The sequence below is a fragment of the Dryobates pubescens genome, chromosome 21 (assembly GCF_014839835.1).
Source record: "Dryobates pubescens isolate bDryPub1 chromosome 21, bDryPub1.pri, whole genome shotgun sequence".
NCBI classification, from domain to species: Eukaryota; Metazoa; Chordata; class Aves; order Piciformes; family Picidae; genus Dryobates; species Dryobates pubescens.
This window is the reverse complement of record NC_071632.1, coordinates 17,539,765-17,563,576: the sequence shown is the minus strand read 5'-3', so window position 1 is coordinate 17,563,576 and position 23,812 is coordinate 17,539,765. Positions and strand designations below refer to the sequence as shown.

Genomic DNA, 23,812 nt, shown 5'->3' with positions numbered 1-23,812 from the left:
AGGTGATAAAATTGCTACCTCTACACTGAAGAAACAGCCAAGCATGTTCATTATCACACTGAGCTCAGCCTGAAGCAAACCCAGTTGGGAAATGGAAGAATCTCAGGATGAAGCACAGACACCAAACCATTACAAATGGGAGGCATGTGGAAGAGGCACCTGCTGCAGACTGTCCCTCTGTCTGAATGCATGGACCACTCATGAAAGCTGACTCGTGTCAGAAGGTACCCTGCATGTCCACAGGTACCCAAGGGGAGGGTGCAGCACAGTTATGTTATTGATTATTTCTAACACTTTTGGTACTATGGTCCCTTAGCTACTTTCTCTTGCTGCTTGCTACCTTGCAGCTGGCACACACTCCTTGCTGAGGAGAACTCAGGCTGTGTTGACCGACCCCACTTACAGGAAGGAAATGCCTCAGTTATTGTGTGTCCTAACAGCAAACTGCTGCCATAAACCTGAGGGCTTCACCTCAGGGGTTTGTACAAACATGCTAATGTGAGAGGCAGGTCAAACACACTGACATTGTCAACAGGTACAATGAGACCCTACAAGCTGAAACTTTCAGATCAGTGTAATACAAACCCCACCAAGTTTAGGCAGTCTGCTAATCACCTGCACTGGGTCCAGGCATCAAATGGGCTAAAGTTCACAAAGGCTTTGCTCTGAATACAGCTGCAGCTGGAATTTAAACAACTGTCATGATTTACAGTCCACTACCAATTCAAACCTGGGATACTGCTTGTAACTCCATCTACTGAATCATTTCAGTGTGGTTCTGGATGAACCAAGTTCAAGTTCTTCTGGTCTTAACATGTGTACACACACCCTGCAGCAGTTTCTCTCCCTGTCTTGAGTGCTACTGGTTTTTCTACACTTTCACAGTCACAGAAACATAGGAGATACAAATCTGAGCTCAGATAAAACAAAACCAAGGTGAATGTTACCCTGCAATGTATTCACTGATCCCACCACCTGAATCATTTCAAGTACCACTAGCTTCCTCATAACATCTGCAGCTGTTGGCCTGCTTCAGCCAAAGGTGACAACTGTAGAGACCTCTTAAGATGTTCAGCTCCTGCACATGCTAGGAATACAGGCAGGCAGGTGGAGGAACAATATACAAATTGCTGCCCCTGTAAACCAAAGGCTGTAAAAGGTCCTAAAGCAAATCACTGAACACTGGAGATACTCAGACAACTTTTGGTTCTCACTGAACTCACAACATAATTATTTGGGTAATTTTAAAATCAAAGTTCAAAAGCAGCTGCCAGCCCTGGTCAATTCTCACACCAGAGTGGGGAAGCTGGCAGACACTTCCCATTTCACTGAGGTGTCTTTCTTCTGAGATGATCCTACTAAAGCCAGAAGCTCATTCCCATACAAATAACCAGTTGAGTACTGTGGTCACACATTTCTGTGCAAACATCAAGACAGATGTTGATGAATGACCAGCAATGACTTTGCAGAAGGGACAGCATTAAAACATTTCAGATGATCCACTCTCATGCAGAAGCTGGTTTCAGATGGCACAAGTTAGTCCAAGCAACACTTTAGGAACCCTCATCAGAGCTGTCCAACCACACACAGAGAGCCAGCTCACCCTTTCTCATTGAGCAGCTGCTCCATCTCAGTGATGTAGCACTCATCACACATGGACAGGTATTCCATCACCACCTTTGCATCCTTCTTATAGGCTTTGCCAATGGCTCCCTTATTTGCCTCAAACTGAACAACGTTGACTGTTCTGTACAAGGCAGTTAAGGAGTTTGATCTGACAGAGTGCATAGCCTGGTTTGTTTGCTAGGTCAAAGCTAAATGCCACACAACACAAAGACATCTCCTCTGCTACTGGATTAAAGAAATTCCCTCTGAGAGGGAAGCTACCCCTTCTGGGAAGACCTTACAGTAGCCTCCCACTACTTGAGGGAGGTCTGTGGGAAAGAGGAGGAGGGACTCTATCAGGGAATGTAATGATAAGCCAAGGGGTAATGGTTTTAAACTGAAAGAGAGTAGATTTAAATTAGATATAAGGAAGAAATCCTTCCCTGCAAGAGTGGTGAGACACTTGGAACAGGCTGCCCAGAGAAGCTGTAGATCTCTCATCCCTGGAGGTGTTCAAGTCCAGGTTAGATGGAGCTTTGAGCAACCTTATCTAATGGAAGATGCCCCTGCCTATGGCAGGAGATGATCTTTTAAGGTCCCTTCCAACCCAAACCATTCCATGGTTCTATGAAAGGACCAATCAAAAATACTGAAGGGTAGAAGGTCACAAAATGTTAAAGACTATAATTATTATTATGATTTTTTACAAGCACAATTCTCAGCAGAACCATGGAATGACATAGAGTAACCTGGGATAGTGACCCCCCATTCACATTTAAACCATGCTTCAGTGTCAAAACAGAGCCTAGCAGTAAGTTAGGAAAAACCCAAGCACAGTAAGAAGTTCCCTTTGCCCATCTGAGTCAAGTCACCCACGTGCTCAATTCTTTGGCAGTTACTTCCCAAAGTCATGCTGGTCTGTAGCTCCACTTCCCCTGCCACATTTACAGATGCAACTTCAAAGGGAGCTGCACAGCCCTCCCAAGACATCCCATTGTCAAGTCACCTTTCACTTCAAGAGAATGGTTTGCTCTGAAAGGATATAGGTTCTTTGAGAGGCTTCTCAGCTATAAGAGGAACTTTGGTGGCACGGGCATGACAGGAGAGGTCATAGCAGGAACGATCAGCACAGCCAACGATCTCAATCCAACCCTGAGAAAACAAAAGGGAAAGCTTTCACCAGCTCACATTTTTGTCCACTTAACCATCAAATATGTTTATTCACCTTTAAGCCTTCCCTGCTCCCATGACTGTTTTTTCTACATCATTAGCTCTGTTACAATAAGCAGCCCTCCCTCACTAGTTGCTCCCTCATTTGGATGATTCTGTTTGTTTCCAGAGGAAATGATCAGTTATCTAACCACTGCCTGTGTTCAGGGCTGGGTTTTCCACATGGCTTGGCAGGACACAGCGCTGTGCCAACAGCTCGGGGCTGGGCCCAGAGCACACAGGCCTACAACCCACACGCTACAGGCACACATGCTTTCAGGGCTTTACTGCTCTGCAAGCATGGAATAGACAGCAGAGTGGCCAAAAGCCTGCCTTATGAGGTAGTAAGACACAGATGACACACATTTACATGATGTGGCCCACACATGTCCAGGCTGGAAAGAGAAGCTATGAACATAAGGGAGTCAGCTATCTACATTCAGAGACAGCCAACCCCTCCATCTACAGGGCTCTTCTGCATGGAGACAAATCACTCATCTAAGCTGCAGGGATTTTTTTTTAATCCTAAATTTGATAGAATTTTAATGGCTCTTATTCCTCTAACTAGTTATAACAAAACATCATTAGCTGTAAGTTGGTTGAGCTCCTTAGAGAGCTGAAAATCCACATACAGACAAAACCCATCAACCACATGACTTCCTCACTCATAGCTTATAGGAGGTTCTCCCTACCCTTAAACCAGGCTGTTGGGCTATCTATGGCCACCTTTGGGCTGACTGTGCTATCAGTTTGGTTATCAGACTGGCCAAGACTGTGGATGGGGTCTACTCATACAAGGGTCACTGCAGCAGAACAGATGAACCCCACAGACCTCAGCAAAATCCATTTTGATCCTTTACTGGAACTTGACATACAGAGTTCTCTAGCTGTGTTCAGATACCTGGAGACACCCTAGACTCCTTAGCCCAACCAGGCAGAACAGTTGCTTTACTACACACAAAGGAAGAAGAACCTTTTAAGTCAGATTCAACCTAAAATGTAGATTCTGCACCCTTGAAGAGGGGAAGGACTTCATAATCAACACCATCTAGCTACTATGCCTTCAAAGACATTGTTTTGAAACTACCACTCCCACTGACATACTTGGCTGAGACTGACTGAAGTGGCTGAAGGCTTTCCAAGAACATCTAAAATGAGCTTTGCCCCTTAACTACCTACTGCTGGTTTTCCTGAAAGAAAAAAACAAGGACACATTTTTCACAATCCAACCAACAATACAAGAGGAAAACAAAGCACTCAAGGCCTGAACTGAAAAGTTCTCAATGACCCAGCAGGAAGACAAAAAATCCTTGGGAAATTTTTCTCCCAGCACCAGCTGTCTGAACTGGCAGGAGTGAACTCATTTCTCCCAGCTTGGAAGTAGGAAAGGGAAAGCAAGCATTCAATCAGGAAGGAATCTACCCTGGAATAACACCTCCAGCAATACAACTCCTTCCCCACTGCTTTACAAGGGTTACAATCTTTGGAAAGCACCAGGACTTGACTTCCTTTAATTCCAGATGAAATTCAACCAGTGGGAAGTCCTCAGGCAACTTCAGGCTCCAGCAAAGGAGTCTGAAGCACAGACCTATAAAGAAGCATGACCAGTTCATAACCTTTGTGCAAGCCTACTGCAGGGAACTGACCTGCCCCCTCAGTTCTGGATCCAGAGTATTTCCACTTGTGGTGGTTTTAGGCTATGCCTTTAAAATTTAGTTGCAGATTTCAAGCAGACAAGTAGGAAAATATAACTAAATCACTATTGGGTGTAAAAAGGAGAACAAAAGATTATTCTGAACAAATTCATTGGATAAATATCTAGAATGACAGGCTGTACCATAACAGCTCTCTCTCTTCTCTTCTGATCCCTGCTGGTTTTGCTTTGCTTGGGAGAGATTAATGTGCTTGCTTGTTGGCTGGCCTTGGCTGAGCTGTTTAGTTAAGTCTAACCCCTGCTTTCTCTTTGCTCCTTTACTCTCTTGGGACAGGGGAGTTGGGGGGGGGCAGTGGAACAGCTTCCCTGGCCTCTGACCAGGGGAGTTTTTGTGTTGTTTGAATAACTGTAAAGATCTGTATAATATTGTCAATCCTGTACATTTTGTACATATTCACTGCATTCACAGAATCACAGAATCATCAAGTTGGAAGAGACCTCAAAGATCATCAAGTCCAACCTGTCAGAGCCTAGCACCCCATGACTAAGCACCAAGTGCCACGTCCAATCCCCTCTTGAACACCCAAATGAACATTGTAGAGTGTAGTTCTTGCTTGTAAATACAGCTTCATTTGCTTCTAACTGAGTTGGTCTGGCAAAGTTAATGCTGGGGGGAAAACTTCAACCCACCACACCACTGCAGTGTGTTCATACCAGTGTGGGACTGGGCAGAAGCAGCAGACTCACCGCCCTGGTTTCAAAAACAGCCAAGCAATCAAGCAGAGCCCCTTTCTGCACTAGGAGCAGATCTGCTGGTGAGTGCCACTTGCTGTTTCCCTCTGCCACTTACATAGGATGTTTTGGACTCTGCATCCCAGCAGTCACAGGCATAGTGAGCCATCTCATTCTCCATGTGCTGTCGGAAGCGCAGCTTCTCGGGGGACACGCCGACCTTTGTAAGGAAGAGGTAGATTCTGCCAATGAAGTAACCGAGAACGGAGTTATTGATCACACCCTGGAAGGGGAAAAAGTAGGAAGATAAACAAAGAATACACAGACATTAATTCCTAAGGAAGCAAAGCCAGCGTTTGTTGTACTTCTGCAGACAACCTGACAAAGATGTCAGGCAGAACTTCTTGCAGCTGCCTGGGATAAAGTACAATCACAGAATCAGTCAGGGTTGGAAGGGACCACAAGGATCATCTAGTTCCAACCCCCCTGCCATGGGCAGGGACACCTCACACTAGAGCAGGCTGGCCAGAGCCTCATCCAGCCTGCTCTTAAACACCTCCAGGGATGGGGTCTCAATCACCTCCCTGGACAACCATTCCAGGGCTTCACCACTCTCACGGTGAAGAACTTCTTCCTCACATCCAGTCTGAATCTCCCCACCTCCAGCTTCATTCCATTCCCCCTATCACTACCTGAGATCCTGAGAAGTCCCTTCCCAGCCTTCTTGTAGGCCCCCTTCAGATACTGGAAGGCCACAATAAGATCACCTCAGAGCCTTCTTTTCTCCAGACTGAACAGCCCCAACTCTTTCGGTCTGTCCTCATAGAGAGGTGTTCCAGCCCTCTGCTCATCCTCATGGCCTTCTCTGGACACCTTCCAGCACCTCCAGATCCCCCTTGTAATAGGGGCTTCAGAACTGGATGCAGTACTCCAGGTGGGGTCTCACCAGAGCTGAGTAGAGGGGGAGAAATCACCTCCCTTGACCTGCTGGCCACACTTCTCTTGATGCAGCCCAGGATCTGATTGGCCTTCTGGGCTGCAAGTGCACTTGCAAGAGAGCTCATGTTGAGCTTCTTGTCCACCAGCACCCCCAAGTCTCTCTCCTCAGGGCTGCTTCCCAGCCAGTCCCTGCCCAGCCTGGATTTGTGCCGGGGATTGGCTTGACCCAGATGCAGGACCCTGCACTTGGTCTTGTTGAACCTCATGAGGTTGGCTTGTGCCGACCTGTCCAGTCTGTCAAGGTCCCTCTGGATGGCATCCCTTCCCTCCAGCATAATGTTCAGAGCACTATTCAGATGAGCAAGCTCCATGTGCTTGCAAGAGGAACCTTACCTGCTGGACAGCATCTCCCAGCCGCATCACATGGGCAGACTGCCCGCTGACCTGGGCCTTGGAGGAGTACAGGAGGATGTTGAGATCTGCCACATTCTGAAACTTGGGGTGATTTTTCTCACTGGGATCCACAAAGTGCTCAATTTCTGCCATGGTGAATTCCCTAACAGAAACACAACCAATTGTGTAGTCAATATTCTATGTGTTAGCCACAGCCCCTCTAATAAAATGATTCTGCTTTAATCTCACACAAGCAAGCCAGCAGTTTAAAACCTCAGAGCTAAACCCAGAGCTAAAACTGCAACATGAATCAGTCTCAAGAGTGGACTTAATTTCAAATTCCCAATAAAACTTCTACAAATTCACACAGAGATGTCTCCATAGTTAGGCCATGGCTATCCCTGCTGTGATTCAGAGCAGAGAACATCACCTCTGGAAATACTTCCAGAAGTTCCCTGTACTTTTTCCAGATGGCTGTGATGCCCATACTAGAAGCATGCATTTGCTATAGGGTCAATGAAGAGTGATCCACTGAATCATACAGTGGCCTTCACTTGTGTTGGAGGTGCCCACAATAGCAGGTGAGGTGATTTCTTGAGGATAATGATACTGCTCCATTCAGCACTGGTGGACATTCTGCTGTAAGGACTTGTCTTTAACACATCTATACTCATGTGCTGATTCCCAGCCCTCTTGTTTGAAATCACTTTACACTGAATGAGCTTGTTATCCAGAACCTTTACAAAAAGCTCTAGGTAATCAGTAACTGTAAATCACAGGCAGCAGCTTATAATTTGCTATCATGGCATAACAGCCTCCAGTGAACGTGTCACAAGGGTATAATTTACACTTGACTGAAGCTGCATTTCAATGAGAGAAGTTCTCATCTCCAGGTGTGCAAGGAAGGAGTACTGAGACAATTCCAAAGGGTTCTCTTAGTGCTAATGGTGTTGCTGCCTCTCCCTGACATTTATGGTACCGTATTAATTAATAACCAAGTTTACTTTGAGGTCTCTTCCAGCCTTGGTGATACTGTCATACAGCACATTCTGCCCATGTGTATGGCAGAACTGCACTGACTGCATGGGACCTCTTGCTCCAAATTAGACTGAAGAGATTTCATAACCTCAGTTAAAACACTGAGGTTATCCTTAATGAAATGCAGTAATTGCTTTTATCCTGAGACAGAAAGCTTTGAAAGTAATTCTCAGTAACGCTGAGCTTTCCTGCTTGACTGATCTTGGGACTCAAAGACATGCCCTAAGTCAGGTTATTTCACAACTTCCTCTCTAATTAAAGTTGCAGAGCCAAGATAAGGAGACAGTGCTGCAGAGTCCATCACGTTTTGATTCCAGGTATCTGGTTTGAATAAATCACGTGAACACAAACAAGCAAAGCTGAATGTCCTGTGGAGGACACAGCTACCTTCAGTATGATTTGTTTAGATGATGATGGAAGCCAAATTTTGTTAGTAAAACTGAGTTTAATCCAGGTGTTTCTAAGGCAGCAGCTATTGCAGAGATCCCATTTCTCACCAGCCAGGCTTCGGCAGCATCCTGCAGCTGAAATCTTAACTGAAATCAGTTCACCCTTGAACCCCAAGCCCCACTGGAGACATTATCAGGAGCCCTCTGAGAGAAAGCACTGAAGTGAAACACTGATGTACAAACACTGGAACAAAGGGGAGGTGCTGCCCACTGCCAGGCACCCTTCTGTTGAAAGGGGCAATGTGCAGTACCTGACTCTGATGAGGCCGGAGCGCGGTGAGATTTCATTTCGGAAGGAATTTCCAATCTGGGCAGCAGCAAAAGGCAGTTTGCCTTGGTTAAACTCCAGAAGACGTTTGAAGTTGAGGAATATTCCCTGTGCAGTTTCTGGCCTCAGATAGCTGAGACAGGAAGAATAAGGAAGCAAAAAAACAGTGGGGAAAACAGCAAGAAAACAAAACCACCGTTACCACAAAACTTTCTTTTCAAGTCTTTTAACTCCAGGCACAGAACAATGAAGCAAACAAACAAACATCAGCTGGAGCCCAAACACAGCATACAGTCATTCCCAGAAGTAAACCTGAGGACTTGGCTGCTTTTGAGATGCAAGCAGGGGATGGAAAAAGATCCTTGAGTGAAATACTTTGGCCAGTGGCATCAAGGAGGTCACAGAGAATGCACCCTCCTTGCCTTTGTGCAGGCAAACCATGACTGTGGCTCCACTGTTACATGAACTGTGAACTGGCTTTAAGCTAAGGCCCCTACAATTCCTATGGTGATTTGAGGCTTCCAAAGGGGACACCACTCACAGACACTATTTCACATATTACACCAGAGAACACACACAAGATACATCTCTATCCCACCCCAGAGCAAATGCAAGAATCTTGAAGGTCTCTTCCAACCTGGTTTATTCTATGTATTCTAATCTTACTCTTGACTCTTACCAGAGGTTTCAGTTTTGGAGACCTCAGCTCAAAAGACAGCAGCCTCTCCATTCTCACACACTAACTACAAACACCTAGCAAACGAGGCTACCACTGGATCACCCTGCTAAATAACTTCATCCTGAAACAGGAACTCTGATGCAGGTTCTCTGTAGCCATGGAGTCGCTGAGGACCCAGTGGTAGTTTGCTTTATGGAAACATTTCCAACCAGCAAGGGTATAGCTGTGATCCACATTGCCTGGCTGCTTGAAGTGTTTCCATGATTCTGCAAAGCTCCTTGTTTCTCCTACCCTTCACCAAGAGTAAAAGAAATGCTAATCTGCCAGAGAAGACTGAGACTGAAAGGCAGGGGATGGCTAGTCAAGAAGAAATCGAATACTTCAAACCCGCTGAGACTTCATTTTCATTCCAAGTAATCTACGAAGGAGAAAGAATGTGAGCAGAATGAGATCAGTACCTACCCAGGCATGTTTCCTCCAGGCCCAATGGAGGTCTTGAACATCAGATTGAAAGAAACAGGAGGGGACAGGTCATTCCCAGTGATAGGTGACTTCACGTTGTAGTTCACAAAAAGATCTGCAAGCTCTTGCTGGCCATAATTGTCCAACTAGTATCAAAACACAGGAGAATTGTTTCAATTACTAGACAAGGCAAAAGGAATGAATTACCTTTTCTTCATCTTTTACTGAGCATGATGCACAGCTCTGAATCACCTGCCCAAAATATTCCCTTTTAACCTAAATTTTCAAGCAAGCTGAAGCCTGAACCAACGGCACAAAACCACACTGCAGATCCACAAACCCGTTTTAGTAATACAGGTCCACAACTCCAGTCAGACCACAGGAAGCCTGAAGTCTAGATGGGAGTGCAAGCACTGAGCCTAAGAGTGGGTGTAAAGCAAAAGAGAAGTCATTGGGACTGCATCACCACCCACCAGTAGCTTCTTGCAAACTGTTTCAGCTAAAACATGGTGGGCAGTGTGCTGGGAAGGGAAAAAAATACAGCAATGAGGGAGAAGAAAGCTAGAATTTCTGCAGGGCTTTGTTTGCACTCAGTTCTCTTTCTTAGGCTTCATGAAACACAATATTCAAGCTATGCATCCTATGCTCTTTTAGAGCTGTTCTGCATTTTAGCTCCACAGCACAGGGCTTCTTGGTGAAAGATTTTCCATTTGCTCTGAAAACAAGTCTGTCAATCTGTGGATGCTTCCAGGAGTGGGATAATGTCAGCCCCTTCCAGGTCTCCAACTTCCTTTTTTGGCAGGTGGGAACCAAGCAATAGTAGAATGACAGCTCTAACTGCAATGAGCCACAAGTTCTGGCATTGCTTTGTGCATTTTTGTACTAGCCTTTTGCATATCTACATTGAAATGTAGCTTCTGGACTTCAGGATCTACACTGAGCAGTACAGCAACAATCTGACAAGGTTAAAATAAAGGAGTTGCTTCTAGCATCAATAGTCATGATCCTTCATGTAGGAGACAAAACTCAAGACAGAAGATAAAAAGGGTTTATTAATAGAGAGAGATTCCCCCAAAGGATAGGGGGAATTAATACTGGGTTTATTAATAGATTCCCATCAAAGGATGGTCAAAGTTCAGTGTTGCAGTGTTGAAAACCCAGTGACAGCTGCTCAGTGATGCAATATACTGGACAAAGTTGGATCTTTCTGGAAAGAAAGATGTATTCTATGCATGGCTCTGAAAGCATCTATCCTAGAAGTCATGAGGACAAACACTAAAAACAGTGTAGGAAAAAGAAATTAAAAAATAAAGGCCAATGTCTGCACAGCTGCTCAGGAATGTCAGTCTGGAGCACCAACTATTCTCAGGGTAAACAAAGGAAAACAATCTCTGTGGAGTGCTAGAGACAGTGGAACAAATCTCAAGTGCTGCAAAGCCCAGGGAACTTTAGAATGTACCAATTCAGTGCCTAGGTGATGCAGAAAAACTCTGACAAAACCTCTCATCCATCTCCACTCCTTTCTATCATAATCTCACAGTGAAGGATTTACCAAGGTAAAGGGGAGACTCAGGAAAAATAGGCTTTTTGCCAGGGAGCGAAGTGGAACAGAGCACACCAGCTCCAAGGACAGAGCTTCAGCCCTACCAGTCCAACAGTCAAGGGACCAATATGATAGCAATAGTTCTCCAGAACAGCAAGAGGGTGATGTGATTAACCAGCAAGTTTGCACTGTGTGTTAACCAGTCAGTTTTCAGTATTTAGGAGCAGGTACAACCCAACATGTATCCCTGAGACAAAGACTTCTGAGCACCATCAGAGACACAGCAGGGATACTGCCTCTGCACTTTGTTACACATGTCCCTGAAGCCTTCACCTCCCCACACTGGCACCCACCTGTGTTAGAACATTTTCCATCTCTGCCTTTTTCTCTGCTGTGCACTTCTTGTCAGACATCAGCTTTTGCAGGTGAGCTGTGAGCAAAAAGTCTGTAGTGAGTTTACACTGCAACCTCATCAATGACCCCAACCTGAAGCTTGACAAAGCAGAAGGATTGCCCAGCGTGAGCGTAAGTGCAGGTCCACCAAGAACCTTGCCAGTGCCTATCAGGGTAATTCCACTCATGACATCAGGCAATGCTGATCTACAGATGAGGAGCTGCACCAGTTTGCTGTACTGGTGCGCCCCAGGGAAAACAGGTCCCTTTCCAACACTCATTCCTCTAAACTCAAGCAATGGCTTTGTAGTCCCTTTCTCCTTTCTCTTCTTTCTATATAGACTGGAAATTAAAAGCAATGTCTGATCTCAAGCCAGCCAGGCTAATTTTATCCATCTGCATGTACTGAGCTGGTACAGTGGGGTTATTTAGACTGCATTCCAATTTAAAGCACAACATCCTCCACAGGATCCAAAGGCAGACAGTGATGCCAAGAACTCCCTCTCTCATTTGAAAAAGCCATCTGACTTTGCAGAGCAGTAACTGTGGGTCACCAGCAATGGGCTGGCAGAAAAGAGAGACACACCTCTGCGTGATGCTGTTCTGTGTGCAAAAGGGGCAGAGGTTAGGTGGGCTTCTTTTTGGTAAAATAAAAATTCACATTATTAAGCCAGCTTTAATGATGAGACAGATCTACACACTTAACTTCCAAGGAGAAGGCTAAAAAAGAGCACAACTCACTTCAACCTAGAGTGGAACAATTCTTCTTCTCACAGTGGAGACATACATTAAAAAGTTTCTTATTTCCAAGGTTCCTCCACGTGATCCTTTTGGTGGTGGTGTTGTTTAAACAAATTTTAATCAGTAACTAGAAAGATCTGGTGAGGAGAAAGTTCTTCACTGAGAGAGTTGTCTACCATTGGAATGTGCTGCCCAGGGAGGTGGTGGAGTCACCATCCCTGGAGGTGTTCAAGAGGGGATTGGATGTGGCACTTGGTGCCATGGTTTAGTCATGAGGTCTGTGGTGACAGTTTGGACTTGATGATCTTTGAGGTCTCTTCCAACCTTGGTGATTCTGTGATTCTGTGATTTTATTAACCTGAAATTAATTCCCAAAAGCCAGCTGAGTTCTAAGCCATACAAAAGTCAGCAGCTGCCACGTAGTTCACCCTGCGTAAGGCTCTCTCCTCTCCTATCATCACTACATTTCCCATTTCTGGGCAAAAAGCAACTGAAACTCAAAAAAAACAACCTAAAACCAGACCATGGTAGAGAACAAAAAGCTTGTAACATAGGCAGTTCTCAGCTTAGACAACAGTAATCTTACAGCCTGATGACACAGGGGTGTTATAAAAAGAGACGGTGGTTTCACTAGAGATCTTGCACCTCCTTTAAATACTAACACAACATTTGGGTGGAAATGCAAACTTCTGAGATCTTTGGCATGATACAGTTGATGAACTAAAAACACCAGCATGAAAGAATGGCCACACCAACTGGCTTCCCCTGAGAAAGACACTTTTTCTCCCGTTGTTTGCAGCACTGCGAGCAATCCCCGAGGCCACCCAGCCTTGGAACAAAAGCAAACCTTTTAAGAGATGATCAGCACGAAAACATTCCCCATTTTTCACATCTTTCACCATGAAGTCAGCAAACTTGTCTACATGACCTGAAGTCCTGGAAAAGATGATATAAAAAAGGAGCATGAAAGCTGCCACTGGGCAGGTACGCTGTGATCCCGGCGGACACACCGCTATCAAAGAGAAGTCCTTCAAACCCCGTGGCCAAACTGCAGGCTCAGTCTTGCTTCAGATGACACATTCTCAGGAAGCAGTACCCACAGAAAAGCTCATCTGCCAGGCAGTTCAGTACATCTAAATCTTAGGATGTGTCACTAAGACGACACTAGGTGCCTTTAAGGACTGCATCTTGATCGAAGCAAGACAGAGATACAGTTGTGAGGAGCAGCCAGTAGTTCAGGTGGACCAACTCCCACTATTTTATACCAGTGATCTGTGAAAGCTTCTGCCTGCCATGCTGGGACCCACACAAGGTAACACAGTTGACCCAGCTCAGGCTCTCAGCCCAAAAGCTCCTGATGTATTTAGCAAACCTCTGGGCAGTCTTAGCAGAGACACGAGGAGGGTCCAGAGTCTGAACTGTGTTCTCACCCTGGAAGATGGTCCCTCTGTCTAGTCTGTGGATAAAAAGAGGGCTTCAATCCCCAGGGCTACAGAAGCACCATTTGCATTCAGATCTCCATTAACACACTGCATATTGCCATCCCTCCACAGAGAGGGCAAGGGTGGTCAAGCAACCTGGCCTCTCTCCTAAATCTGGGGCCCATATGTCCCAGATTTAGGCAAGTCACGCAGTCATCTAAGCAATCCTTTTTCTTGTCTTCTCTGTCTTTTAGGAAAAGGGACAATGGCAATTTCATACCTAATGAGAGTGCTGGGAGACATTAAGACATGAGACTCTCAGACATGAGTCCCACGGCTCTCCCCGATTCACAGAGCAACAGCTTAGCACACTGAGCTGTGCACTGGATACCTAATTATTCTGCAGTGCAACACAGTATTAAATTGGGTGGCCCAATCTCAGGGTCCCTGTGGGTAATTTTACAGAAGACTGCAAAAAAAGCAACTATAACCAGAAATTACATGCTGCAGAAAAAAGCAAAGCTCCACATTTACTTCAGAACTGGCTCTGGCGTGAGCATGGTGCAGTCGATCTCCAGGATCTGCTCTTCCTGAATGAAGTGCTGCCTCCATGCTTGGATGATGTTGTTCTTCAAAGCACACCCAACAGGCCCAAAGTCATATAGACCACTGACACCTGCAAAGAGAAAAAGGTGAAAAAACATGTGTGAGATGGCATGAACCTGCCTTGATTGGAGGAAATGTCCTCCCTTCTCAGTGTTTCCAGCAGCTGGTTTAAGTTAAAGGTCACTTTCTGAGCATCAGCTTCCCTGTGCTGAACAGAATATGGAATGTGGCTCACTGCAAAGAGGTTTTTATGCAAAGACCATGTCATAAAAGCTGAAAGTGAACTCTGTGAAGCACCTAGAGACCCTGCACTGTACACTAACCAATACAGCGGCCAGCGGTAGAAGCTGGAACTGACAAATACCAGCAACCAACAGCTATAAAGCCTACACTCCCTCCACCAATGGATTGTATTTTGTGGTGAGTTTTGCAGGAGCAACCTATTCAAAGGAGGAATCTGAATACAGAACTGATACTGCATGGGCCAAAGTAGTATGGTACTGTCAGTAACAGAACGTATCTGCCCATCACCAGTTTAGGCACATGGATGAAAAAGGAAGAAAAAGCCAAGAGAAGAACCCAGAGTATTCATTTCAGTGCCTTAGGTGAAAGAGCAGTAACCATACAGGCACTGTGCTGCCCCTCGAGGTGCTCAAATCAGCTATCTGAAGAGGTTCAGCAGTCACATTTGTTCACCTGTACCAGAGTTCATTGACAGAGGTCACTAGGTAACAGGTTCTAAAGTTCACAGTATTATTGAGCATTATCTTGCCAAGAAAAGTTCAGGTAGACTGACTGTGGAAATAAGCTGATCACCCCCTTAAAAACCAAAATACCCTGTCACCCTCGGCAAAGAAACCACATTCTACACCAATGCTCAGAACATGCGTCCTAAAATCCACTCACATTCAGAAAGCAGAAGACAAAATCTGAGCCCCCAGCAAGACTTTAGGAAGAGGGAACTTTTGAAAGGCTCAAGCAGGGAAGTTTAAAGGCAACTTCAAAAAATGTCTTTTATGCTGCATTGATATAACACTGCAAGGGTACAGCTCTTCACACAGCTAGAAAGACCAGAACATTAGCCTGAAGGGATTAAAATGCAGATTTCTTCACATCCATACCTCCATAAATAGAAAAGGCTTGATCATAGAAAAACCTCCTTTTTAAGGTGTCTTCCATCTTAACTCTGTCCACAATGTCATCTTTGGGCTGTAAGGCTAACTCCTGCAATTCAAGAAAAACACAACCAGTTAACAGCTCCCATTTCTGGCAGGAGGAGAAATCCTCTCTGTTCACCACTGTGAGTCAAAAGTCTGTAAAGGCCATTTTGAAGTACAGGTATCCTGCCAACACACTCATTTTCCAAAGAGGAACAGTCACACTGAGATTCAAGCAGTCAATTACCAGCATGACTGTTGACAAATGCAGCATTTTACACACTCAAGGTGGACTCATCTGCCCTAACATTCAGACAGCTAAGCCTGAGCTGGTTATCCACAGCTTTCTTCACAAGCACTGGAAAGAAATGCCAGTTTGCAAAGCAATTCTTCTGACCTATTTCCCTGACTGTAAACAGCTTGAAGTGACTAGCTCAGACTACAAACATGTAACTCCTGGCATACATGAAGCTTTCAGTAGTGCTCATCACATGAAAGAATTTTGACTATGAAGATTACAAACATCATCAACCTTGTGCTCTGCCAAAGGTGTGCATTTAGCTACCTACTTGTATGGAGAATATCTGTTAGCAAAATGTAGGTTTTCCCAAGTATGGCCTCCTGCACTCAAAAAATTCACTTAAGAGAGACCTGCTCTGATTCTGTGAAAGCTCTACAGCAGACTTGCTCTTTTCTCTGAAAACACATGATTTTTGCAACCAACTCCATGAATGAAGCCAACAGACTTGATATATTTTCTTACTAAAGATGATTTGACGGTTAAAGCAGAGTCAAGCCAAGAAGCTCAGTAAGTGGCTAATGCTGTCAGTTTGAAAAGCCTTTTGGTAAGAAGTAGTGTATGGCAAAGCATTTCAAACTCTTCTTGTTTGGTTGGGGTTTTCTTGGCATCTGTAAAGACAAATAAATGTGGTCTAACTTAAATGCACTGTACCTCTGCTGTTCCTGTGAATCAGCAAAAGACAAGGAGTAACTCTGCACCAAGAGAGAGAACACATAGGAAAGCAAGCCCCAGAACAGCACTTTTAAAGACTGGAAAGGGAATCCACTTGGCACCCTTGGCCTACAAATACAGAATCATTTTTCAGTCCTTCTTAACAGAAAGGATGAATTTGCCCAGGCATGGACAGTAACACTGCCCAGTTCTGAACTGAAGGGAGAAATAGCCAGCAGAATAGAGTAACTGGAGTAGGTAAAGAATTCTGCAGAGCTCCCTTCTACTATCTAAAGAGCATAGTTAATGATCTAGTGCAGAAGTCAAAGGAACAGTCTCTTCTATCTGACATAGATTCATAAATATATTCATAAATAGAAGGCAGAAAAGTGCCTGTGTTAGCCTTCAAGAGGAAAAAAGACCCTGCAGAGGAGCAGAATCATCTACTGACTTATGATGAAGTCTGAGGACATAAAGCCAAGGAATTTTAAACTCTTAACTGCTCTGCCCTGTTCAAAGTTTCAAATTCAGAGCCACTCTGACACCCTTAAGCAGAAATCACAGGGATTGAAAACTGTACTGGCAGCTGCTAAAGCTGCCCTCGGTACAAGGTGCAACAGCTTGACTATGATGCATTGCTGGGAACACCATCCAGAGAGACTCTGAGTGCTGCACTCACAAGGGCAGATGATGCATTTACAAGGTCACTCTGGCACCGACAGGGATCCAGCCCACACAAATTGTGTAACTGGCAAGCACGTTCCTACGCAGCATCCAACCAGCACTCCTCCAGCAGAAAGGCGAGGTGAGGCTCAAGGCTCCCAACCTGCCCTGCTACATCTCTACATCAAGATTGAGGGCTAGGAAACAGAACTAGGCCACATTATTTACTCCAGGCTTCATGCAATCGTTTCAGAGCACACTTCTGTGCTGAAGACTATGTAAAAATCACATCTTTTTATTTCACTTGTATGTATGCAAACAGGTAGCCATAACTCCAGCCCAGACAGAGCACACCGACTGCTTGCCTCACATGACTCTGTAGGACAAAGAGGGTCAACTGGTTTCAACTCAGCAATACTCCTATTCTCACAGTGAATTAGCTGCAGTTATTAATTTACTGCTTTATTTTTAGGAGTACCACCAAAGCACAACTACCATCACTTTTATATGACATGCAAATCTGAAAGGACCTCACAGCTTCCTGGGTGAATCTGCACACCGGACTGTTTTTGAAGCTTCAAGAGTCTCCTTTTGTTGTCTCAGTCAGAGAAGCTTGCAGGATAAGAAAGTGTATTTTTACTTTATTGATCTAGATACAAAACAAGCCTGAAGTTCTATCATTCACTTTGCAGAAAGCCTTTTCAGAGCACAATCACCTTTAAAAAAAGAGGGCACAGTTTCATACAATACATTCCTCTCTTTAAGGCTGTTTGAGACATCTTCCAAAACTTTGTATAAACTAGCAAAAGAAATGGTTTCTAAAGAAACATGTTCTATGCCAGTCTGGCAATTTAAATGCTGCACACAGGGTCTGAAGATGAAGCTCACTGCAGTGAGCAGAATGTATTCTTGCTGTGCACAAAAAAAGATCTACAGAATAAACAAGGACTAGTGACATACTGAATTTAGAATAGAATAGAATAGGATTGGGATAGAATAGAATAGGATAGGGATAGAATAGAATAGGATAGACCAGGTTGGAAGAGACCTTTGAGATCATCAAGTCAAACCCATCATCCAAAATTGCAGCTGAACAACCTGAACTCACATTTATTTCCTGACACACCATGATTTAACAGTAACAGATATCAACCTAAGAAATAAAGAATGAAATTGCAAACTATTTCAGAAGTGACTCAAGCAGCCTACCCTGCCATGAGTGTTCAAGTTTTCAAGGTTTTTGAGACAGAACTGTGGAGCTCAAATTTAATATCCAGACTCACCTTTGCTTCTAGGACTCTCTTCCGAGCTTTAAGCTCTGCTACAGCTCTGTCGATATCCACCTGGGGAGCTTTCTCTTCCTTCAGCTTCCTTACCAGCTCTCCCTGGAAGGAGACAAAACACAAGACAGATTCTTTCTCTGAATGCCACAGACAAGAACTCTCCTCCTTTCAGCTCCCCTGGCAATCCAAAAGGAGGCTTTTGTCCTGCCTTGTTGCTCTCCACACAGGTCTCAAGAGGCTGCTTCAGTTGGTAGAAGTGAGAAACACTTAAGTGTTTGAGAGTTAGCAGAACTAGACATCATTAGAGAAACTCAGCCCCCACACATGCTACTGCTAAATCTCAGATCTGTTACTCAATCTCAGTGTGCAAATATACTCCTGTGTGTACCATCTCACAGCAGACATCCACAAATAGTTGTTTTCTGTCTTTGAGGGTACACTAAGTGGATTCTCAGGTGGTTAATACAGTCTGTGCTCTCTTTTTTTTTGGTAATAAGGTTTCTCTTCCACATTTTCCCTTTTCTTCAGAATTTAGGATCATTTCAGATTTGTTTTCCTCTGTCATGTCTGTTCAAAACTGGCCAGTAAGTACACAAGTTTTTAGAACAAGGTCTCACAGAAGACAGAGAAGAAAGCACTGTATTATCCATACAACTGACTGGTTTTAGAACTTGTCCAGTAACTTCAGGGGAAAATGGAGTTTAAAAGAAATGAAATATTTAACCCCCACCCACAAAAAAACTCCAAAGATTAAGGATTTCAGAGCAGCAAAACCTTGCTGTGGGCCTACACTAAGGTCTTGACCTGAGTCAAACCACCATCACCTTGTTAGGGTTCCACAAAGTTCTCTTTAGCCTGTGGGAAAGATTCTCCCCTTTCATCCCAGGGATACTGAAACACTCAACAACAGCTTTTCTGACTATGATTCTCAGAAGCCATGCTCATTTTGCTCTAGGAGATGAATTAATTAGAAGTCCTCCTTTTAGTCCACTCTTCTTGGGGCAACAGTCTACCTTGAATTACTGAAAGGAACAAAGGAGCTGACCCAGGAGAAAAAAAGCAGAGAGATGTCAACGCCCCCTCAAGTTCTAAGAATGGGATGCTCCAAGCTCAGCATTTGTCTTGCACCATGCAAGAAACACTGAACACAAATGTAAGAAAAAGAGAGAGAGAGAGAAAAAGAGGGAAAAAGAAAACCAAACACAACAAACAGTCCACAGAGATTCCAACATTTCCATAATATCAGCTTTGTCCTAAATTCTGCTTTTCTGACATTGCTATTACAGGCAAGTAAGAAACAAAGGAGAGGAGGATACATGGACTGCCACTCAGTAATCAGATTAGAAAAGCTGAAAGTGCTTTGGAGACTAAGGGGTTGAAAGGCTAATTTTATTAATAAAAGGAGGAAGACTCAAAAGACTGCACCAAAACAAACACACACAAAGAAAAATAAGAATCCTGTCAGGCTCCCTAATCCCATGGGTTGCAAGAATGAATAAAACAAGTCTGCTGTTTCCTTCCTCTTAGCCAGTTACACCAAAACATGAAAGTTTCACTCTAGGGCTGAGGGCTTCACTGCCATTCCTGGGTAACGTGGCAGAGGGAGGGATCTGATCCTTCTTTTTTTACTTTTAAAGTAGTAAGTCCAAATTGCCTTTGTTGAGCTAGGGGGTCGGCAGTGGGAAAACATCAAGGCAGCGGCAAAGCAGCTACTGCTGACGCAACAAAGCTATCACCCTCCTCATTGCTGTGCATCTAAAAGCAGCATACAGCAACTCTTTGTCCTGATCTGTAAGAAAGAGTACTCAGACATACGCAAGAAGAAGGGGGAAAAAAACCAAAACCAGACCACAACTGAGGCAAACAATTATGTTTGCTGACAGGACTCAATCTAATTAAAGCTACAGTCTTGAGCCCAACCCAAAGGAGGAGTTCACAGCAGCACTCGATGTGGCAAATTTTGCTGCAGCTTTGTCCCACAGACCAGTAAAGCAGAGAGGGATCCACCCCTAGATCACGGCAGCTTATTGCATCAGGCACTGCTGCAGGAAGATACGCCTCTCACTTTCCTCTCCATAGGCTAAGAGTCCTTTAGGTTTAATGAAACTGCTTCTGTACAAGCTGATAGCCAGGGTCCCCTGCATCAGAAGGTATCAACTACCCCGATCTTTTTCACTCCCTCGTTTCCTCTTGTACAAACATCGCAGTGAATTACTGCTGTGAGCTGTACAACACAATATCCATAGTCCCAGCTACACAAATGAACCCACAGACCTCTCCTTGACACCCTACACTCCTGTTTCAATCCCACAGGCAGCCAGAGAGAAAGGGTCCATTGATACTTTAAAAGCAAACAGCAGCACCCAAGATACAGGGTTTTAAAATAAATAAATTGGCTAGGTCTAGAGATCATAATTTTATTTACAAGAAGCTTTCTTGCCAAGGCATTAAGCTGTACAATGATTCATAATAAAAACTCATTGAAGTGCTGCTGCTGGTATAATTAGAGGGCCATAAATCCACTCATTTAATGGGAAAACACATGCAGAAATCTACAAATACATGGGACACACACGTAGCTATGTGTGCAACTAAGCAGCAGATTATGGATTCAGCCACTTTAAGAGGCATGTGGGGAACTGACACACATGGGTCTTGCTGCTGAAGCAAGAAGAGAGCTCCCATGTGCTGTGAGTAGGCTCCAATGCCAGTACGTACATAGCAAGGGGACCAAAGTCAAGATTCACTCAGGAAATAAAAAGACAACCAAATCCTTCTCAGGGAAGAAGTAAGCTAAAGATAATAGTTTCATCTGTGATGGAAAGATAATGTGATGCAGACCAAGCAAATAGATGCAGACCAAGCTAAAAGGAGGCAGCTATATATCTAGCCAAATAAGAATGATGAAATGGAAAAAGTGCAATGGGATTAATACCCCTTACTGCATCAGGCAGCATGCAGCTCCAAAGAATACAGTTCACCTGCAAAATCCAACACAACCCAGCTCTAGAGGCAAGTCACCTTGTGACCCTATGGGACAAGGAAACCTCTGCAGGCTGTTGTACAAAGAAAATGTGAAGAGCCAGCTACAGGGCCTTAAAAGCATGACAAAATCAGCTTGGGCACGTAAGACAGATGAAGCCCAGGAGAGGAAAGCCAGGTGGACTGACGCACAGATCCAGTTCTGCAAGCCAGCTCCGACACACAGCATCACTACGGGGAGGGGAAAGGGCATCTCCGGGAAACCTCCACTCTGCCTCCCCCGCACCCCCTGCCAGCCCACTTCTGGGGCACAGCGCTGTCCCCTCCAGGGGAAACAAGTGCAAACCCCCCACCCCAGGGAGCCGACTGTGGCCGGGAAGCCCGGGGAGAACCATAGAGACTTTTCTTCTGTGGGCACCCGGCTGAAGCACTGCAGTGCCCCAGAGTACGGGACCAAAGGATCGCAAGCAGGGCCCTGTCGGCTGGACGGGAGATACTCCGCGGGGAGGGCAAACACCCACCCAAGCCGGCAACACTCGAGGTGGGGATCGGGGGACACCTCCCCAGACCCAAGCCAAGGAGCTCCGAGCGGGCCTGTCATACACCCGAACCCTCAGCCACATCCCCATCCCCAAGCCGGGACTCTCCCCCCAGCCAAGCGGATCGCCCCCAGCGGGTGTCCCCCCTCCTCAAGGCCTTTCCCGGAGGGTGTGTCCCCCCCCCAAACAGGTCATTCCCGGAGAATGTTCCCCCTCCTAAGGCAAGGCCCCCCCGCCGGGTGTCCCCCCTCAGATGTCTCCGTCTCAAGTGGATCCTCCCCAGACGGTGTCTCCCCACCTCAGAAGCCACCCGCCTGAACCGGACTCCCCTCAGCCGGGGGTCACCCACTCATCCGGGCCGAGCCGGGTTTACCTGCTGCCGCACCGCCTGCCGCAGGGGCGCAAGCAGCGCCTCAGCTTGCGGACCGTCCATGGGGGTCGCGGCCGGGGCGGGCCGGGAGCGAAGCGCGGCAGCGGCGGGCGGGCAAGCGAGGCGGCGGAGGCGGCGCAGCAGGGCGGGCAGGACGCTACGGGGCGGCAGCAGCGGCATGGAGAGGCGCGGCGCGCCGCCCTGCCCCCCCCCGCATGATGAAATCCGCCCGGTGTAAAGCCGGCCCGCGTCCCCACGCCGCACTTTCCGCACAGCAAAGCCAACGCCGCGACGCCAGCAACGCGCTGTCACCCCGCCGCAGATTCGGCACGGCGCGCAACGGCGGCCGCGCCGGTAGAGGGCGCGCAGCGAGGCCCGGCCGCGTCATTCACACACGCACACGCACGGCGGCGCCATCACGCCGCGCTGCGGGGCCGTGCTGCGCCTGCGCGCAACGACAGGCCGGCCTCCTCCCCAGCCCCGAGTGAGCGTGGGCTGGGGCGTCCTGCCGCGGGCTCCGCTGTGCTGCGGGCCTCGTAGGCTCAGAGAATCGTTACGGTTGGACAAGGTCTCTAGATCGTTGAGTCCAACCGTTAACCCAATGCCAGTGGGCGCCCACCTGGGCACAACACTGCTGGCTCATCTTCAGCTGGCTGGCAACCGGCACCGCTAGATTCTTTTCGCCCGGATTCCCAGCCACCCTGCCCCGAGTCTGCAGCATTGCCTGGGGTTGTTGTGACCCAAGTGCAGGACTACTCTTCACCCAGCCATACATGATCCCATGCTCCCTCAAGATGTTCATGGGGAGAGATGTGCTGTACCCCCCACCCCCCTCCCCGTGTGACACTTGTTACCCTCAGAACTGCAGATTCCCCGAGGAGGGGTCACATCCATCACCTCTGAGCACCTGGACACCTGCATTGGCCTTGTAATGAGGTTCAGCACCACCAGCACCCACCTGGGCTACCTCAACAGAGCGTCCATTTCTCCCTGAGTCGTATCCCCCTGCCTCCATGGGGCAGGGAAGCTCTGGGGGGGCTCAGGAGGGATGTTGTTTTTTCAACCAGCTGCAGCATTTGAGCTCCAAAAGCTTTGTAGCTTTTGTGCTTGGCAGTGGTTTGCTTTTCACTGATCCATGTTCTGCCCTCCAGAGCCTGTGCAATGCAGCACCCTGCTGCCAGACCACCCCTGGGGGCTGGTTGTAGGGCAAGAGGCCAAACCCTGCTCTCCTCTGTGGTGGGTCTTCCTTGGGAGAAAGGACAACCCCGTGGCAGAAAAAGGACCCATGAGGAGCACCGGTGCCCCAGGAGAGCTTCCCATCCCTGAGAATTTAAGCCCTCCATGAAGGAGAATCCAGACAGCAGTTGCATAAAGCAAAATTTATGATCAATGAGACAAAAAATATGCTTCCCACACACGCTTTGCCCCTCGCTTCTCCTCCTCATCTCCCCTTCACCCCTTTCTGCCACCTGGGACCAGAAGCATCCGTATTGATGTGATGTTGGCATAATTGGAACGTTCAGGCTGCTATTTTGTACCTGTCTGTTTATTTGAGAGACAGCAGCCACCTTGTAATGAACACTTCTGAATATTTATCTGCCTCTTCTGAATGGTAAATTTGTATTTCAAATGCTTAATTGTTATTTTTATTTGGCTGCAAATTGCTGTTTTTATTTCGCTGGCGTACCTTAGAAAGTGCTCTAGCATGGGGTTGAAGTTTCCTCTATTCCTGAT

General features: G+C 46.2%; 1 protein-coding gene across 1 annotated transcript in view; it reads right to left on the bottom strand.

Annotated features, from left to right (window-relative positions):
* The window catches only part of GARS1 (glycyl-tRNA synthetase 1), a 28,293-nt gene extending 5,981 nt beyond the window's left edge, over nt 1-22,312 (bottom strand). The window contains exons 1-12 of the mRNA XM_054171261.1: nt 22,082-22,312; nt 18,188-18,289; nt 15,254-15,356; nt 14,061-14,202; nt 12,953-13,041; nt 11,325-11,401; nt 9,429-9,574; nt 8,271-8,420; nt 6,533-6,695; nt 5,319-5,483; nt 2,650-2,757; nt 1,604-1,749 (exon numbers count right to left, since the gene is read on the bottom strand). Of these exons, the coding sequence (XP_054027236.1) occupies nt 1,604-1,749; nt 2,650-2,757; nt 5,319-5,483; nt 6,533-6,695; nt 8,271-8,420; nt 9,429-9,574; nt 11,325-11,401; nt 12,953-13,041; nt 14,061-14,202; nt 15,254-15,356; nt 18,188-18,289; nt 22,082-22,258 (1,568 nt within the window). The 5' untranslated portion in view covers nt 22,259-22,312. The remainder of the gene's footprint in view (nt 1-1,603; nt 1,750-2,649; nt 2,758-5,318; nt 5,484-6,532; nt 6,696-8,270; nt 8,421-9,428; nt 9,575-11,324; nt 11,402-12,952; nt 13,042-14,060; nt 14,203-15,253; nt 15,357-18,187; nt 18,290-22,081) is intronic.
* Between the last annotated feature and the right edge of the window lie 1,500 nt (nt 22,313-23,812).